Source organism: Canis lupus, chromosome 32, assembly GCF_011100685.1.
Source record: "Canis lupus familiaris isolate Mischka breed German Shepherd chromosome 32, alternate assembly UU_Cfam_GSD_1.0, whole genome shotgun sequence".
Lineage (NCBI taxonomy): Eukaryota > Metazoa > Chordata > Mammalia > Carnivora > Canidae > Canis > Canis lupus.
Window position 1 is genome coordinate 5,405,886 of NC_049253.1, and position 20,746 is coordinate 5,426,631.

At 33.5% G+C, this 20,746-nt stretch overlaps 1 protein-coding gene across 1 annotated transcript in view; it reads left to right on the forward strand.

Annotated features, from left to right (window-relative positions):
• Window positions 1-20,746, forward strand: part of NDST4 (N-deacetylase and N-sulfotransferase 4) — a 252,753-nt gene that overhangs the window by 117,809 nt on the left and 114,198 nt on the right. Inside the window, exon 3 of the mRNA XM_038581779.1 lies at window positions 1,551-1,705. Coding sequence (XP_038437707.1) covers window positions 1,551-1,705 — 155 coding nt within the window. The remainder of the gene's footprint in view (window positions 1-1,550; window positions 1,706-20,746) is intronic.

Here is a 20,746-nt window from a genome sequence, read left to right on the forward strand (position 1 = left end):
AAGGTCACAAAGTCAAGTAAATGGCAGATGTAGAGACTCTACTTCTGTGTTTATTGATACCTACCAAATTACACTTTAACCATTTCACAGCACTATTTACTACATGATCAGTGAAATCTTTATTATGGGACACATAAGTGAAGCATTTGGAGAAGATTCTTTAAAAAAAATACCTTTAATATTTATTTGCTTAGTATTAAGTTAAGCAGCCATTGGTAAAACATACTGTATTGTGGGAAAATAAACCAAATAAGTGTACCTCACACTCTAAGCCAGAATCTGTTATTCTACTTCACTTAGTTAAGTATCTAGAGACCAAATAGGAATCAATTCTTACATTATTGATCCAGAACATTTTAAAATTAGACTGCATATCATAAAATTGTGCAAAAAATATGATATCATACAGTAAGAATACTTGCACTTATCTGCAACAAAGTGAATTCCCTGGGAAGTAAGTTGTAATTTCCTTTTTCTTTTTTCACTTGTGGCATGACAGATGGTTTTTACAATGCCTTGAGCACTGTTAACAAATTTTCTTAATAGAGGATGAAAACTTTATTTTAGTTTCAAGTTCTCAAGTAAATGTTCTACTGTGTTAATAACTTCATTGTTTAAGTTTTATGAAATATTGACATTAAAATAGGAAATGTATATGTTCATAATATTCGTGTTAGAAATGTAAGGATACAAAAGTAATTGTACAGTGTTAACTTTTAAAAACTAAGTAGAAAAAGATTTAAAAGAAAAATACTGAAATGTTTCCACTGAATTGACTCTAGATGATGATCTTTGTTTCTGTTTTGGTTTTGTTTTGGTTTTGAGCTCATCTGTGCTTTTTTGTCGCTCATTTAATAAGCATATATTATTTTTCTTTTTTTAAAGATTTTATTTATTTATTCATGAGAGACACACACAGAGAGAGAAGCAGAGACACAAAAGAGGGAGAAGTGGGCTCCATGCAGGGAGTCCGATGTTACTCGATCCGGGTCTCCAGGATCAGGTCCTGGGCCAAAAAGGCAGCGCTAAACCACTGAACCCCCCAGGCTGCCCATATATTATTTTTCTAATCAGGAAAAATTTAACAAACCTCATCAGTTGAACTTTAAGCTCAAATTTAGACTCATATGCAAGAATTTTTTAGAATAAAAAGAATCACCTGTGATCAGGTTTCCCTTTTGCATGCAGTAAGGAAGAGAATTATCAGCTAGTAATTTTAAAACAAAAATAAATTGTCTCAAATGAAGTCTGTTTATTCAATCATCACCATATGCTAGCAGTTCAATAGTGTCAGTACAAAATACCCCTAAGTTCCAAATTAAACAACTATCTGCACTTGGGGCTACCACACCTACCCCAATTCACCCTAATCCCCAGCCACATTGCCTTTGATGTAATTTAGATTATGGTCATTTCTTTTTATTATTATTAAAGCAATGCAAAATAGGATTTAATTATCAGTAGTAAGAAGAATAACAAAAATCTGACAACACAATCTTAAAGCCAACATAAAATATTCATTTAAACATTTTTAACTTTGTGTTTTACAGGGACTGAAGAGGAAGATGAAGGAGATGACCTTCTGCTTAGGTCGGTAGATGAGTTCTGGTGGTTTCCTCATATGTGGAGCCATATGCAGCCTCATCTCTTCCACAATGAGTCATCCTTAGTTGAACAGATGATTCTCAACAAGGAATTTGCACTGGTGAGCATATTTAATTGCAATATTTTTCAAACTATGAGTTTTGATGTATCAGTGGATTGTAAAATCAACTTACTGGGTTGAATACAACAGTTATAGAAGATATCAGAGAGTACATCATACATATTAGGGTATATAATGCTTTGTGTTATTTTTGTTTCATGTATATATATATAGCCATGATGTGGTATTAGATGTATTTCAAGGGGATCCCTGGGTGGCTCAATGGTTTAGCACCTGCCTTCATCCCAGGGCATGGTCCTAGAGTCTTGGGATCGAATCCCACATTGGGATCCCTGCATGGAGCCTGCTTCTCCCTCTGCCTATGTCTCTGCCTGTCTCTCTCTCTCTCTCTCTCTCTGTGTGTGTTTGTGTGTGTCTCATAAATAAATAAATAAATAGATAAATAAATAAATAATCTTTTTAAAAAATTAAAAACTAAATGTATTTCAAAAACTATGTAATTGTCGGAAAGTTACTGACTTTGTTTTATAGAATAGTTATTCTTGTACCTATGAGGAGGAAATATAGTACCTTCTCCATTGTATTCCTGATACATTATAATTATCTCTCAAAAAGCATTTATTGTAAGGAGAAATGAATGGATGGATAAACTAAATCATTAGAGCGATGATTGTAAACCAGTGGTTTTAAACTCTAGCATGTATCTTTTTCACCTAAGAGACTTTTTAAAACACAGAGTGCTGGGCCCACTCCTAAAGTTTCTGTTTCAATAGATTTTCAGAGAGGCCTGAGAATTTGCATTTCTAACAAATTATCAGTTGGCCCTTAGGCCAAATCTGGCCTGCTGTTTGCTTTGTAAAATTAGGTAAATATTTCCTTTCAAAAAATAAACTTACCTTGAGTAAGCATGCTAAATTCTCTCTTTGCAGTTACCTTGACAATAAACTGTTTATCATTTGACTTAAACCTCCCCTACCTCACTTGCACCGTGAAGGCGTGCTTTTTAGGTATGTGGGTTATATTTCATAATGGCTGATTTCACCTGTTTGTATAATTTCTTTTTTTAAAAAACCATGCCAAAAGTATTGGGAAAGACTCAGACATAATTGCTTTGTAATGAAATGTTGAAAGCTATTTAGAGTTCATTCAGAGCAATTACATTTGTTTAGTCAGTGTGGCTAGATGCTAGACTGAAGCCTATAAATACATTTTGTAAAAAAATGATCTTATTATATGTTGCATTGGCAAAATATTACAACTAAAATGAAGTCTGTTAAACACACAGACTGAAATGACATTGTTCTTCTCTGGAGTTCTCACCTCCGTAAAGCTTCTCAGGACTCTTCAGGTAGTGACTTTCAAACCCATCTTGAGCTGGGTGTGACAACATAGGATGACAATCAGTGTGTTGTCCAGAGAGCCAGGGAATGTATCTCTTTCCTCTTAAATTATTATCTTTCCACATCCAGATGACACTGCAAAACCATAACAGTATCAAAATGGAATAGGATAATGGAAAACACTACATGAGATATTGGCAGGCTATATTTTAGTCCTCACTGCAGGTAACAATTTCTAATACAGATGAGGTCTCATTTATTGTCTTCATGCCTCAGTTTCCTCCCCTGAAATAGTAATGATTCCCTTTTTCATTCTCTTAACTACAAAGTTTTTAGATAATTAATTTACATCAGCTCATCTGCCAACCAAAAGCACTAGACCAGATAATCCACTGATCAATTCCATTTCTAAAATTCTGTGATCAGTGACATCAGTCCACAAATTTGGAATGAACAACTTGAAATAATCATCTAGTTGCAATTGAAGCAATTATGGAAAGAGATTTTCAAACTAAATGACCAATTTAAACTGAAAAATATCAAAAGTGTTTAAATCTCTCTCTTTTTTATTCCAATCTGATATTCCTTGGTATGACCTTGGCTGGCAGAGGGGTTATCAGTCAAAAGCACAGTTATTCTCACAACGCTTACAAAAATGATTCAAATAACATATTAATAGTTTTATATTGATGTTTCAAGAGCAGTTAAACAATCAGAATGGTTTTATTTGTAGTATTTATCTAAATTCTGTATGGATAGAGTTCATTTTCTATTGTAATATGTCTAAAAATCAAGAGAGAAATATATTGCAATACTATTTTTTTACTGCTCCATCATTTTAGAAGAGCTTTTATTACTGTAAAGCATTGCCATTTCTTTTGTCAAAAGCATTTTTTATTGAAGTATAACTAATAGTGTTATATTAGTTATACTTTATTATTCTAATAAATACTATTAGTAACTATTATATAATTATATATATATTAGTATAACTAATATTAGTTATACTAATAAAGTATAAATAAATATAAATAAAGTATACTTTATACTAATAAAGTTATATTAGTAGTGTTATATTAGTTTCAGCTATATAATACACTGATTCAACAATTCTGTACGTTATTCAGTGCTCATCACTAATAAGAGTACTCTTATTTCCCTACATCTATTTCACCCATCCTCCCACCTACCTCCTCTCTGGTAACTGCCAGTTTGTTCTCTATATTTAAGAGTCTGGGGTTTTTTCTTTTTTGTTTTTCTCGTTTTCCTTTGTTCATTTTGTTTCTTAAATTCTTCATGAATGAGATCAAAATGGTATTTTTCGTTCTCTTCCTAACTTATTTCACTTAGCATTTTACTGTCTAGTCCATCCCTGTTGTTGCAGATCTCATTCTTTTCTATGGCTGAACAATATTCCATTGTGTATATATACCAAATCTTTATCCATTCATCTATAGGTAGACACTTGGGTTACTTCCATATCTTGGCTCTTGTCAATAATGCTGCAGTAAACATAGGAGTACATTTTTTTTGAATTAGTGTTTTCATTTTCCTTCAGTAAATACTCAATAGCAGAATGGCTGAATCATATTGAATTTCTATTTTTAGCCTTTGAGGAATCTCCATACAGTTTTCCACAGTGGCTACACTAAATTATATTCCCACCAATGTGCACAAGAGTTCCTTTTTCTCTACATCCTCATCAATGCTTGTTATTTGTCATCTTTTTTAATCTAACCATTCTTACAGTTTGTGATATCTCATCATGATTTTGATTTGCATTTCACTGATGATTAATGATGTTGAGCATCTTTTCATGTGTCTGTTGGTCATTTGTGTCTTGTTTTGAAATTTGTCTATTCGGGCACTCTGCCCATGGTTTGATCAGATTGTTTTTTTGGTGTTGAGTTGTATAAAGTCTTTATATATTTTGGTTATTAACCCCCTATTGGATATATCATTTACAAATATCTCCTTCATTCAGTAGGTTTCCTTGTTGTTTTGTTGATGATCTCCCTTGCTGTGCAGAAGCTTTTTGTTTTGGTGTGGTCCCAAAGGTTTAATTTTGCTTTTGTTTCCCTTGCCTGTGGAGACATATCTAGAAAAATGTTTCTATGGCTAATGTCAAAGAAATTACTGACTATGTTTTCTTCTAAGAGTCTTATGGATTCAAGTCTCACATTTAAGTCCTTAAGCCATTTGCATTTATTTGTGTGTATTGTATAAGAAAGTGATCTGGTTTCATTGTTTTGCAGGTACCTGTCCAGTTTTCCCAACACCATTTGTTAAAGAGAGTACATTTTTTCCATTGCATTTTCTTGCATCCTTTGTTGTAGATTAATTGATCATATAATTGTGGGTTATTTCTGGTCTGTCTTTTCTGTTCGATCAATCTGTGTGTCTGTTTTTGTGCCAATATTGTACTGTTTTGATCACTATAGTTCTGTAGTATATTTTAAAATTTGGGATTGTAATACCTCCACCTTTGTTCTTTCTCAGGATTGCTTTGGCTAGTTGTATTCTTTTGTGCTTCTATATAAATTTAGGATTATTTGTTCTAATTCTATGAAAAACGTTGTTGGTATTTTCATAGGGATTGCATTAAATCTATAGATTGCTTTGGATAGTATAGATATGTTAACAATACTGGTCCTTCTATTCCATAGGCATAGAGTATCTTTTCATTTGTTTGTGTCATATTCCATGTCTTTTATCAGTGTTTTATACTTTTTGGAGTATAGATGTTATACCTCCTTAATTAGGTTTACTCCTAGGTATTTTATATTTTTAATGCAATTGTAAATGGGATTGTTTTCTCAATTTATCTTTCTGCAACTTACTTATTAGTGTAAAGAAACTCAACATTTTACTGTATATTAATTTTGTAATTGTAATTCTGTAATTTGTGACTTGGCTAAATTTAATTATCAGTTCTGATAGTTTTCAAAGCACTATTATTTCTAAATCCATTACACCATTTATGTTGTGGTGTGAATTCATGTGTGTATATATAGAAAGTTATGTGTATGTATATGCTTAATCTATGAGCACATGTGTATAGAGTATGTGAATGTGTTTGTGTGCATATATATGCATGCATGCTTATTACACGAACATATATGCCTTGTGAGAGTGTGTATGTTTGTGTAGAGGGTGTTAGTTGAATGATAAGTATAGTCAACCAAGATATGTTAATTTTAAGATACTATGCTTATAGGGCAATAAGGCAGGCAGTAATATTTTTTGATTCTTTCTTTTAGTAAACCATACATTTTTGCTTTCATTCTGTTGCTTGAGCATCTCACTAACTAGAAGCAATGCTTCAAAGATGACAACAGGCAAACAAAAACCCAAGAGAATGAGAAACATTGGCTAACATTAAGGTGCTTGATGAAAATGTTACCAGAAATCTTTCCTTGCTCAACCCATACCTCTTTCTCAAATCTAGAGATCAAGAATGCCAGAGTTACTTATTTTTATTCCACAATAAATGTATGGGGGTGGGGAAGAAATTAAGAAACAATGTCTCCAAGTTTTCAGCTTTGTGTACAGACTCATTAACATTTTCAAATTAATAAGGCCCATTTCTTCACTAATAGTAGTAGTAAACCATAAATATCCTGAACAGATAAAAAAAATTATCTTCACTGATAACTTTTAAATAATTATCTGTTTTTCTTGACATTTTGTTAAATAATCATGCATCTTATTTATGAGTAAATAAGTTAAGAATTATTGAAATAGGGGCACCTGGGTGACTCAATCAGTTAAGCGTCTGCTTTCAGCTCAGGTCATGATCCCAGAGTCCTGAGGGTAGGTCTTGTATTAGCTCCCTGCTCAGTGGAGAGTATGCTTCTCCCTCTGCCCTTCCCCTGCTCGTGATCAATCTCTCTCTCTCAAATAAATAAATGTTTTTTAAAAAAGAATTCTTGAAATAAAAGCATACGTTTTTAAATTCTACTTTTAAAATGCTACAAATTTTTATTAATTCTGCTTTTGTTTTCATAATTAGGCAGAACATAACATTTCTGATAAGAAAAATGCTAACACTTAGATTGTTCTCATAGAAACTCAAACTTATCAAAGAGTAACTAACTATGGAAAATATTTAAGTATTACTTATGCAGGGGTTTTAATTAAAAAACAAAAAGAATTTAATGTTGGAATTCATAACACAAAGGTATAAAATTGAGAGAGAGCTGCCTTTCAATAGCCAATATGCCTATATCTTTACTAAATTATGCAGTATACAGACTTATGTTGTACAACAAATACAAGATATCAAAAAACCCTGATAATTATAGTTAATAGGGTATTTCAAAGATAGAACATTTAGAGAAGGTAAGAATATTTAATCAAAAATAAATTTGTGACCAAATATTGACTTAATGAAAGTTCACTAGGGAGCGAATAATGTTTTTTGATGGCTCAATAATGAATAAGGCAGTCTGTGCACTCAGCAGAATAGACACTTACATAAGCATGAAAACTTTAAATAAAATACAAAGAAGCAAAACATCCAAGCATAGACAAATTTGAAACATGTTTGGCAAACTGCATGAACTTTTGAGAGATCCTGAACTTTTATAACCTAATCTCAGAAATGAGATTCCATTATTTTTACCATATACTATTCATTACAAGATAGCCATTAGGTCCAGCACATCATCAAAGGAAGGAGAATTCAACAAAGTAGTGAATACAAATAGGAAGAAATCATTGGAAGTCATTATGGAAACTCGCCTTTACATCTAACTAGAAATAAGAAATACAGGGAATCCTGTATGATAGATCACATTTATTCTTTCATTAATTTAAAAAATATTTTCATATGAACTAAAACATTAAACTCCAAATCTTTATTCTAAGGCTTAATGCCAATTACATCCCACTAAGCCAAAAATGTTGATTCATCAAACACTTCTCTTTCTCTCATCCCGTCTATTGCCTTTAGTTGAAAATATATTTAGACACGTTGAGTTCTCATCACCTCTTACTACTAATGACTTAGTCTAAATAATAATTGTATCTTTTTATCAGCTTTATTGATATTTATATTAACATACCATACAATTCACACATATAAACTTCAGTGATTTTTAGTATATTCACAGATTTGTGCAAACTTCACCAAAATGCATTTAAAAACATCTTTATTGGGGCAGCCTCGGTGGCTCAGCGGTTTAGCGCTGCCTTCAGCCCAGGGCCTGATCCTGGATAGCCGGGATCGAGTCCCATGTTGGGCTCCCTGCATGGAGCCTGCTTCTCCCTCTGCCTGTGTCTTTGCCTCTCTGTCTCTCTGTTTCTCATGAGTAAATAAATAAAATCTTAAAAAAAAATCTTTATTAGGTAACGGGGTGATGGGTATTAAGGAAGGCACACAATGTGATGAGCACTGGATAGTATATGCAACTAATTGTGGAACACACAAATGCACACACACACACACAAACACATTCTTATCACCTCAAAAAAAGTCTATACCCTTTAGCAGTCACTCTCTCTTTCTCCTAACTCCCCCAATCCTGGGAAATTATTAATTTACTTTTTATTTCTACAGATTTGTCTTTTTTTAACATTTTATTTTATATAAGGGGAATCATAAAATATGTGTGTGATCTTTTATGATTAGCTTTTTTCATTTAATATAGTGTTTTGAGGTTCGTATATGTTGCAACATGTATCAGTATTTTGTTCCTTTTTAGATCTAAGTAACATTTCATTGCTATGTTTATTTTATTTAACAATTCACTAGTTAATAGATATTTTCTACTTTTTGGCTATTATCTATAATGCTGCTATAAATATTCATTTATAAGTTTTTGTGTGGACATATGTTTTCATTTATCTTTATATTTACCCAGGGGTGGAATGTTGGGTCATACGGCATCTCTATGTTTAACATTTTGAAAAACTGCCAGACTGTTTCTAAATTGTCTGTACCACTTTACATGCCCACCAACAATGCATGAGGATTCTAATTACTCTGCATCCTAGTTAACCCTTGTTATTAACTGTCTTTTTATTGCAGACATCTGAGTGGGTGCAAAGTAGTATCAAATTATGTTGTGATTTGCATTTCCCTAATGGAAATGATGTTGAGCATCTTTTCATATGCCTATCAACCTATTGGAGAAATGTCTATTCACATCTTTTTCCACTTTTTAGTTGAGTTAGTGGCCTTTTGTTCTTTCTTGCAAGAAACCTTTGTGTATTCTTTATACAAGTACTTTATCAGATCTATGATTTGCAAATATTTTCCCCATGTGTAGATTGTCTTTTCATTTTCTGAACAGTGTTTTTTGAAACATAAAAGTTAATTTTGATAAAGTCCAATTTATCTTTTTTTCCATCTCTTATGCTTTTTGGGTCAAATTAAAAAAAAAACAACTTTGCTTAACCCAAGGTCATAAAAGTATACTCTTATATTTTCTTCTATGAGTTATATAGTATGAACTCATGTGTAGTTCTGTGATAGATTTAGAGTTAATTCTTTATGAAGTACAACTTCATTCTTTCATATGTGGATACTCGGTTGTACCTGCATTATTTATTGAAAAGATTGTTCTTTCCCCCACCAAACTGTCTTGGTACTTCGGTTAAATATAAATTGGATTTAAATATAAAGAAATAATTCTAGACTCTCAATCCTATTATATTTATCTCTATCACTGCCCTCATGCTAAATTTTATTATTTTGATTACTATCTATTCACAATAAGGTTTGATGTTGGGAATTGTGAGTCCTCCAACTTTGTTCTCTTTCAAAATTGTTATGTCTAACCTGGGTCCTTTGCATTTTCATATGAATTTTAGAATCAGCTTATCAGTTTCTGCACAATGGCTGGCTGGGATTTTGACAGGACACCATTGAATCCATAAATCAATTTGAGAAATGCTCCCACCTTAACAATATTAAGTCTTCAATATAAAGTCTATGTACGTGGGCTGTTTTTCCATTTATTTAGGTCTTCCTTAGTTTTTTTCAACAATATTTTCTAATTTTCAGAGTCTGTGTTCCACACCTTTGTTAAATACATTCCTAAGGCTTTTTGATGCTATTGTAAATGGAATCATTATTTACTTTAACTTTCATTGTTTATTTTATACAGAGATATATATATCAATTTATACAATTGATTTTTGTATATAGAACTTGTAACCTTCAAATTTGCTGAATTCATTTACTAGTTCTCGAGTTATTTTAGTGGATTCTTAAGTATAGTTTTTATATAAGATCTTACCATGTGTAAATAGAGATTTTCGCTTCTTTTTCCATTATATGTCATTTTCTTGTCCAATTTCCCTGGGGAGAACCTCCTCTATAATGTTGAATAGAAATGGCAAGCACAAAAATGCTTGTCTTATTCCTGATCTTATGAGGGAAGCTTCCAGTCTTTTACAATTAAACATGATGTTAGTTATAGGCTTTTCATAGATACCCATTACCAAGTTGGAGTTCCTAGGTCCATTTCTACTCAATGGAGTATTTTTATTATTAAAGAATATTGGCATTTTCATACATTTTGAGGGAGGTCTATTCAGTTAATTATGTTATCCCCTTTGTTTTATTGATATATATTACACCATTTGGTTTTTAGACATTAAGCTAACCTTACATTCCTGTGATAAATCTCAGTTAGTGCTGGAGTGTAATGCTTTTTAATTGCTGAATTTAATTGCTAGTACTTTTCTGAAGATTTTTCATGAACATTCATAGACATAGGCATAGGTTTATGGTTCTCTTTTATTATATCTTTGTCTGGTTTTGGTTGTAGGCTAATATTAGCCTAATAGGATTAGTTGACAAATGCTCTTTCTTCTCTGTATTTTGAAAGAATAAGTCCATGATTGGTATTAATTCTTCACATGTTTGGTAGAACTCACCAGTGAAATTGCCTGGCCTGGCTTTTCTGTGTAGAAAGCTTTTTAAATTATTAAATCAATCTCTACTAGTTATACATCTATTTGTATTTTCTATTGCCACTTGAATCAGTTTTAGTACTTCATGTGTTTCTATGGATTTATCCATTTCACCTAAGTTAGCTAATTTTTTCATAGAGTATTCATAATATTGTTTATGGCTCTTTTAATTTTTACAAGGTTAGTAGTGTTTTTGTTACTGTTGTCTCTGATTTTACCAATTTGAAACTCCACTAATCACCAGCAGCATGTGCTATGGTTTATCAATAATGCCTTAAGGTGCGGACTTTACCATAGTCTGAATCAATAAAGTTCATTCCGTGTTGCAGAAAGTAGTTTCTGAATTAGGTCTATGAGAATCTTTTCAACCGGAGGACTGTTCTTAGCTGTCCTTTTCCTTGGTTCTCTCAAATAAACTTCTTATTTGGTCTATTATTAGCTTGTTGTGAATCTTAATTAAAATAACAACAGTGTTCTCTAAATTACTTATCATCAAAATCTCCATTGTTTTCAAGGTTGACCTTAAGCTTGAACTTTTCCCTACTATATCCCAAATAAAGTCCCTTCTCCTGGAGAGAATTTAGGAGATCTCTCTTTCTTTGACCTGCATCTTCCCCTGGGAAAAATCTTTGCATCCACTGCTCTGGAACTGAAGTGGGTACAATGACCTCCTCTCAGAGTGACACCCAGATTTATGAGCAGGGTACTGGGTTGGGATGGTAATCTCTGATCTTCTCAGTTTGGCTCTCCTGGTTTAAAACCACCACCCTACATTTGAGCTGGAGCAAGAATGAATCATGATTTCAGTATTATTAGTCTCTGGCATCTGAGGTAAAAATGTGGAAGAGTGCTCCAGATCTCTTAGCAAGTTATTGCCTAGAATAGAACTTCTATGCACAGAGCTAGGGGCAGGAGAAATTCTCATGGCCTGCCACTCCCAGGGAGAATCACAGCTTTAGACTGGAATCCAAGGAAACAGAAACCCTTGTATTCCTGGCTGCACCTTCCTGGGGTGGGAATTTTGTCATTCCAAACTGAGGCAAGTGGGGAAGGGTGTGGGTTATGGCTCATATGGCATTTACTTTCATTGTTCTTACCAGTCTTGGTAGATTTTCTTGAATAATGTTTCTTCATTTTCTGTACATCCTTCAGTTCATTTTCCAGAGATTTTAAGTGGTTTGGTTTCTTTTGTTTTTGGGGGGTTTTGTTGTTGTTGTTGTTGTTTTAGGAATTTATTTATCTATCTATTATTTATTTATTTATTTATGAAAGAGGAGAGAGAGTACAAGTGGAGGGAAGGGTCAGAGGGAGAAGCAGACTCCCCACTCAGCAGGGAGCCAGATGCAGGGCTCCATCCCAGGACCCAACCCGAGATCATGACCTAAGCTGAAGGTAGATGCTTAACCGACTGAGCCACCGGTGCCCCTAAATGGTTGTTTTCAAAATAATTTCTATGAGTTTTGGTTGTTTTGTTGGAAGATGGTCCACAGAACTCCTCATTGCTAATTTATAGCAATAGTGCCCCACTGGTGTCCAGCTCCACTCTGGGCCCTTTTGAGTCTGTTCCCCTCAAAGCAGCTATAATGACTGTGTTAACTCCTAACTCAGATCCTGTCACAATTTGCCTCAAAGCCCTCCAAACTACCTTAAAACAGTCCTTATGGCCTTTGCATCTGAACTCTTGTTTCATATGCCCCATGTTCCCATCTGATATTTTAATGGCTGATACTTGAAAGTCCCCAGTAATTTCCCCTGATATGTTAGAATTTCTAGAAAGGGTTTTCAAATTAAAACCCACTGTGGTTTTGAAAGTAATTTGTTTCTTAAATCTGCTGTGTCTACTTTTTTGTATCAGTACTTTAAATCCTAAAACGGGGTCGGCAAAAAAAATTTTAAGTTTGAAAAAGCGTTAAATAATGAAATCAAATATTAATAGCATTTCCTTGGAAGACAGAGCAGTAAAAATTTGCTAACTGTTTAGTAAATGGAATATTTATATGATCTTGAATATATTTAATAATACTTACAGGAAACCTATGATGAGTAAAATGGTCTTAGGAAGAAAGAAAATAATAAAATCACAGTGGGAAGATTATAGAATAGCAGCCAGAAAACTTGAAGCACACTTATATGAGTACTTAAATGATTTTGTTACTGAATACAGAACATTTATTTATAGATGGCATTTTATAACAGTGTAAAAGTGATTTCTGTATATATACCACGTGGCCAGTAGAGATATCTCCTCATTATTATAAATATTATTTTTTCTCTTTATGTTAAATATACATGCATTTCTCATATATTGTTCAAAAATATCATTTATAGACACTATTTATCACTATGTTCCTTTACCATGACAATATTTTGTCCATCATAATTCTTTATATCTTCTTATTAGTACTCTTGTATTTTATCTGGGATTCTCAAAATTATACACCTACAGATTAAACCTTTAATATATGCTACATCAGATGGAATATTTGTATTACAATGTATGAGCTATCCATTTTTCACTGAAGAGATTTAGCATCTGGATGATTTTATTGTTTTAACCATTTCAGAGAGGATTTTCTAAAATATGATACTTACCTCTTTTAAATTAACAAATGCATACTAAGCATCATGTCTCATTTTTCACAAGTCATAAAAGTTTTCACTGTTGATACAAATGATTCTACTGTGCTCCCAGAGTCGGCTAAGAATATGTTGACTATTTGCTCCTAACCTGTGTTCTTAGAATTTTTACATCTACTTTTTCAAGTTTTCTAATTTATGGTTTGTAAGATTAATAACTTTCTCTTCTAGCCATTGTTATATTATCTGAATATAGGAGCTAGATTCCCATTTTATTAAGATGAAGTGGTTAAACTAGAAAACCATTAAGGTTTGTGATAGCTCTAAAATTCTATAAATCTGAGTTGCTCTGAGCTTGGAAATCAGATACAGCAAGCTTCTTAAGGTTGTTTCTAAAGTGACAGTAAAAGCATTCCATTTCTCAAATGAGAAAACTGAGCTAATATGTAAAAGGTCACACAGAACCCATACTCTGCCTGTGATGCCTAATCCAGTGTTCTGTCAATTGCACCATATACCACCTCAAGCAACTGCACCTCTGGATCTCTGGGAGAACCAGACAGTGTCACCTGAGGTAAAATAAACCAACTTATGTGCCCTATTTTTCTAGTGTCCTTTTTTTAAACCATAGCCCAGATAATCAAGGTAATAAATGACTTCTACAAATTTGAAAAACTGTTGAAGAATATAAGACCTGTCTTTCTGTATTGAGAGAAATATATGCTATTGAATAAAAACTTAAAGGTTAATATGGAAAATTGAAGCACACAGATAGTATAATGATCAGTGTTGCATCAGAAGTGAAAATAATTTTAGTTTTCTTGCAGCTGCCCATTGCCAGAAGATTTTTTTAACCCTTTTTACAAGTAGAATGATGTTAATTAAGTTCTTAGCTAACTTATTCAAGAGTCTCTAAGGTTTTCATCAATTCCTATTTTTACCAAACCTACAACATGAAGGATAGCATGAACTTTTTGCCTGAAAATTAGAATTGGTATTTTATTAGCTATTAATATTCATACTGCTTAACAATGGATTTAGTGGGGTTGGGGGGATGACTTTTGTTGTCATGTTGTATCTTGCTAAATCTTTGACTTGCTTGTCTGGTATTGGCAGGTAGATGAGAGTATTTCCATTAGACAGAAAATCTCTACAATACATATTTATCTATTTGATTTTCCTAGCAGAGGACACAATAGACCCACCCATCCCCCAAATTCCTATTTTAGTTGCAGCATCTTTTTTTGGTCAAGGAGCTATTTTATTTCTGAACGTGTCTAACCTCATAGGAATAAATGCCACCTACAAAATTAATTTTATTATTGGGCAGCAATAATCGAAGGTAATGAACTATTTGTATCATTCAAGATATTTTAAATGTAAATCTATCAAGGCTTATATCTATCTCTTCTGAATACCTTGTCATCATTATTTTTGGTAAATGTAAAGCCTCGAAACTCATTCTTTCTGCTTTCTGATTTTTATGCATTTAAATAATCTTTTAAGATTAACTAGAGGAGGTCTAATTCTTTTCGAGTGCTGATACATGAAACAATTGAAGCAGAGGATTTCCCCCTAGGAGATAAGCTGATAACTGCTTAAAGGAGTTGCTAATATTTAATTTACTTGCTTTAAAAAAAATAAGTATTTCCTCTAAATATTGTTTTGTTTATATTATACGGAACAGTAAACTATGCACAAAAACAAAAGACAAAGTTATGTTGCTCTGAAGAAAACAAAACCCTAGCTGTTTGTACATATAAAAATCTTTTGTGACACAAGTTAGCTATTGCCCAGTTGTTCAATGTATTAGTTAAGCCCATGCATTGGGCTTCAAACCTATCTTAATTCAAATTCCATCTTTGCCAATTACTAAATCGGTGACCTTCACAAACAAACTAAAATTCTTGTGCTGTTTATTTTCAAATATGTAAGATAGGGATGATAGAAGTTTGTGCCTCACAGGTTTTTATGAGGCTTAAATGATGCATGTACATGTTTGTATATCTATAATGCTTAATGAATTGTTTGGCACATAAGTGTTTCAAAAAATATTTGTTGTCATGACCATCATCATCATCTTGCCTACCATCATTTTCACCATATTTCTTCAAAAAAACATATGATTGTTCCTTTTGAAATAAGAAATTGGTGATGACAATACCATGGAATGATTTTTTCAAGGTTATGTAATATGCAAGTTGGGGACAGATACAAGATATTCTCATTTACCTAGCAGTTCTCCATCTATCCATAATTCAATACTGAATATAATCACTACTTTTAATAATTAAAAGAGACTAGTATCTTAACAAACATTCCAAAAAAATAAAAGAATATGGATGTCAGGAGTTGTATTTTTAAAGAAATAAGTGGGGATCCCTGGGTGGCCAGCGGTTTAGCGCCTGCCTTTGGCCCAGGGCGCGATCCTGGAGACCCGGGATCGAATCCCACGTCGGGCTCCCGGTGCATGGAGCCTGCTTCTCCTTCTGCCTGTGTCTCTGCCCCCCCCTCTCTCTCTCTCTGTGTGACTATCATAAATAAATAAAAATTTTTAAAAAATTATAAAGAAATAAGTGAAAAAAATTAGAAAGGGTTGATTCATGTACATGTGAACTCTTGACTCTGAAATCATTGTTCCCCAATTATGTCCAAAAATTTTCAGATACTTCTTCCAGTGTGAAAAAGTAACTCTCTCCTTTCTTTCTTGCATTTGTTCCTTCCTTTCTTCCTTCTTCTTTGCAAAGAGCACAAAATATTAATTTTTCCTTCCTCTTTTTCTTCCTCTTTTCCTTCCTTCTTCCTTTTTCCTCAACAGACAATTAATGAATATGTATTATCTGCTAAGCATTTACTTGATATCAGGAATGCAGAAATGAATGGGATGCTTCTTATTTTCAAGGATTTTACTTAAGTGTAATAAGACAGTGTTTTGGGTTTTTGACAGAAATGTACAGAGCATAGTATAGCCACAAAGGAGACACTCATTAGTTATAAGGGGAAGTAAAATTTTTAAAAAACAAGACAGACTATTGGAATAACACTTGTGAAGTAAGTGTGGTTGAGGCAGAAGATAGGAGAGGAGCACCTAGGCAGAGAGAGAAATGTATGAAAGAACATTGAGATAATAACCAAATAACATGTTCCACTCTTCTAGTAAAATATATACTGCATCAACAACCACCTATCATTGGGCCTGGAAACTACTGCCTGTGAGAATTGGCCTGTAGTCTGTTATTGTATGATTGGTGTACTAAGGACTGGTTTTATATTTTGAGAGGATTATAAAAAAACGAACTAAGAAAAATGTATGACAGAGGCATTATTTGCTGGCAAGGTCTAAAATATTAACTACATAGCTCCTTGGAGTAAAAGTCTGTCAGACTGTGATCCACACATGTAATGATCCAGAGGAAAGTACATCAAATTGCAATCGTAATGATGAACAGTATTCCATGAATCTGGAATTAACATACATCTGTCCATCAGTGATTATTGGTAACCTCCTGTGCCCTTAGAAATATATTCCTGATAATTCTTACCTTTGCGAATCTCCAAAAGGAGCATAAAATGTTGAGGAAAGGCAGAAAACATTGATTTGGTGTCAGAGAAAGCTTTGAGTTGGGAATTAGGAGAAGATGAACCTGAGTAGCTCATGTGGGGTCAGAATAGGCAAGAACTTATACTCTAGGCCTCAGGGCCTCAGGGACCTAAATGCAACTGTCCTGATCACCTTTGCATAGAACTCTGTCTACCATTTGAAATACTAATTCTCGAGATTCTTCTATCATCTCCCAATGTTCCTAACAAATGTATTCTAATTCATTGCTTTTCTATAGCCTTCTAGATTATTATTCTTGTGTGTCTTTTGTACGAAAGATTAGGAAGTAAACTGCTTAACAATAGGAAATGGGAATTCTCATTTCTGCATTCTCATTTCAGGGGACAGATATCTTTAGTCCTTGGTTGTCACATCCAAATGCATACTTAGTACCCATTTTTAACATTCTTCATTACTGAATGAAACTAAATTTTGCTTGTGGATCCAAGTGTCTGGCTAAAGGACTGATTTTTCACCTTTTATTTCAGGTAGGAGACTATTAACATATTTCTGGCCATTTGTATGTAAACATAAGTTGAGTTATGAGGCTAGAGAAAACAAGGTTAGATGAAGCTGATGCTTGTCCTTCCACCCTTTGCCTTTGCTCCTTTGTTTTGCCTTGTATTTGGTCCTATTGGCTGGAACTAAGTCATCATCTTAAAACTATGAAGGCAAGGCCAAGAGAATAAGAAATCTCACTTCTGGCATTCTTGAACCTCTGAACCAATGGCTTATCTCCCAATTTCCCATTATTTCAGAAAAGTAAGCTGCTCTGTTTTTTAAGCCACTGTTTTTTGTTTTAATTTTTATCTTTCTAATACAAAGTTTGAACCCATTCCCTATATTATGCTTTTCTATTGCATTTTTCCTCTTCAGCTGTTTTGACATTCCCCTACATTGAAATTGCCCCATTGTTTAAGATTTGTAGACCCTCCAAAGGAATATTTATGTAGAATACCTTGAAAATAATAACCCAAAACTTTTTTTTAAGATTTTACTTATTTATTCATAAGAGACACACAGAGAGAGATAGAGATATAGGCAGAGGGAGAAGCAGACTCTCTGGGGGGAGCCTGATGCGGGACTCGACTCCAGGATCCCAGGATCATGACCTGAACCAAAGGCAGAACCTGAGCCAAGGCAGATGCTCGACCACTGAGCCACCCAGGCGCCACAGCTCAAAACTTTTTTAAGAAGTGTTGGTAGTAGATTTTATGCCTATTTATCAATCAAGATAGCAGTTTTGCGAGTGGATTCTTAGAATGGTCAATAATAGCATAATTAACTTTCACTGACAGATTTTTAATTTAACTGCTTCAATGACCAAACTTGTTTTTAATTATTGAATGACTGTGAAATAATTAAGAGTCAAGATTTTTAAGAATTTTTTTTTACTTAACTCCTGCTGTACTGAATAAACTCCATTCAAATTGGATAATCCATCAAAGGTGCTTGTTACCACATATTTTTCTTTTCTTTTTTTCTCTTTTGCTTGTTTCAATTTGAAAAATTCTTTCAGCTTAATAGTTTCTTTCATACTTTATCTATAGTGTCTGAACATTTTCATCATTCCATGATTACCTCTTTATATTTGACACTTCAGTTCCCTGAAGTCATATCTGCAGTAACTTGAGCAATATGAGAATATGAGAAATTGTTTCCAAGCATGTTGACAGAGGAGAGAGGAAAAACTGATTGATAATATAGGAGAATTAAAGTGCTTGAAGTCGGGTTGTTTTGAGCGGAGAATTGTATCAATGCTTTGATTTCCAAATATGAAATCACTTTAACATAATGATAACAAAATGGAAATATAATATATTGGTATGACTTTAATTTGAAACGTGTCAACATATCTATGGAAAAATATAATAATGTAATAATCTTTATAGGCAGTTACTTGGGATATCATAATTTAAGGGTTTTTTTAATATGTAGGTAACATATTAACATAAACATACTTTTGGGCTAATGAAATTTAACGTATTTTACATGGTAGTAAAGATTCCCCAATATTGGAAACAATCAAAGATATGAATATTTTAACTCCTAGAGAAGGCACAGGATGTTACAGGGGGGATTTTAAAATGTAATAAGATCCTGTATTTTGGGGGTAGGAGAGGGAATTAACAACTTGAGGGATGGCACATGCCCATACCAAATGTTTAAAGCATCTTTCCATAAATGCATTAGGTTGACATTAAGGGGAAAAAATGACTCCTGAGAGAAATCTCAGCTGTATTCAAAAATAATATTAGAAATATATTCCATTGCTCAGAGAAAGTAATAGTTTATGCAAATCTATATCTGCAAAGCAATGTGTTTAAATTACTGATTCCAACTCATCAGCTATATAACTGTGGAAGGACCCAAAAGGTTTGGAAATGTGTTCAAAATCAGAAAATCAAGGGCATTCTAGCCAGCCTTAAAAAGGGCAAGTTGCCAGTCTTCAACCTGTCTATTTCACACACACACACACACACACACACACACACACCCTAGCCATCTCACCTAAAGCAGTGCTTTATTCCATGAACATAGGCAATTGGAGGATTAAATAATAATGATAATAATAATAATAATAAATTTTTAAAATAGCTAATGGATAGTGTGTATAAATTCTTGACGTACTAAGAATGGAGATAAGATATGGCAAGATAAATTAGGTGTAGTATTTACCTGAAATAAAATTACAAATGAAACATATTGTGAAGCTGCTTTAATTTGTACTAATCAAGTTTATTTTGAGTACCTTCTTTTTGCATGTGTCTGCTTATAGTAACTTAGAAATGGTGTCATAATAGTATAAATAATTCTATTCTTATTTTCATCTGATTTGTAACACATCTAAGAATCTTTAATGTTATCATTTCTTTCAGGTTATATATTTATATTATTATATCAGGGCATTGTCAGAAGCTCTATATACTTAATATCTGGTTCTGTTTCTCTTGTTACTAAATTAAATCTAGAATTGAAACTTTTCCATGTAGCAGAGGCAACAATGAAGGGAAAGCTACTGAAATGCAGTCTGGCATTTCATGAGATATCCTCAAACTACATCTCTGCCACCCTTCTCAGGTTTTTGCTTTCCTCCTTACTCTGCTTATTTCAAGAGCCAATCATCATAAGCATTCCCTTGGATATACACCCTGAACTCCTTTGCATTCTTGGTTCATCATACTGTAAAGCCTCAATTTTGTTTGGATCCAAATCTCTACCTAGTCTATGCCTGTACCCCTGAAACTGAATTGCTGGGGCCAACATTTAACTGTTCTCACTTTAAAGCCATGACCACAGACCTCAAGAAGACCCTCAAAACTTCCCAGAAGTACACTGAAAGTCTTTACTTTGTTCATCATCTTACTCTCCCAGACCACTGTTGCATCCTCTCTACAAACTGCCCCACATCTTCCCCCATCCTCATTCTGAGATGATGATCTTATTTCACTAAAAACAAAACAAAATAATAAATTAGAGGAACTTCCAGGGGCGCCTTCCATTTAGCAACTGCCTTCGACTCCGGTCGTTCCTGGGATTTAATCCTGCATCAGGCTCCCTGTTCAGTGGGAGTCTGGTTCTCCTTCTCTCTCTGCTCCCCCCCACCCCCGCTCATGCTCTTTCTCCCTCTCACTTGTG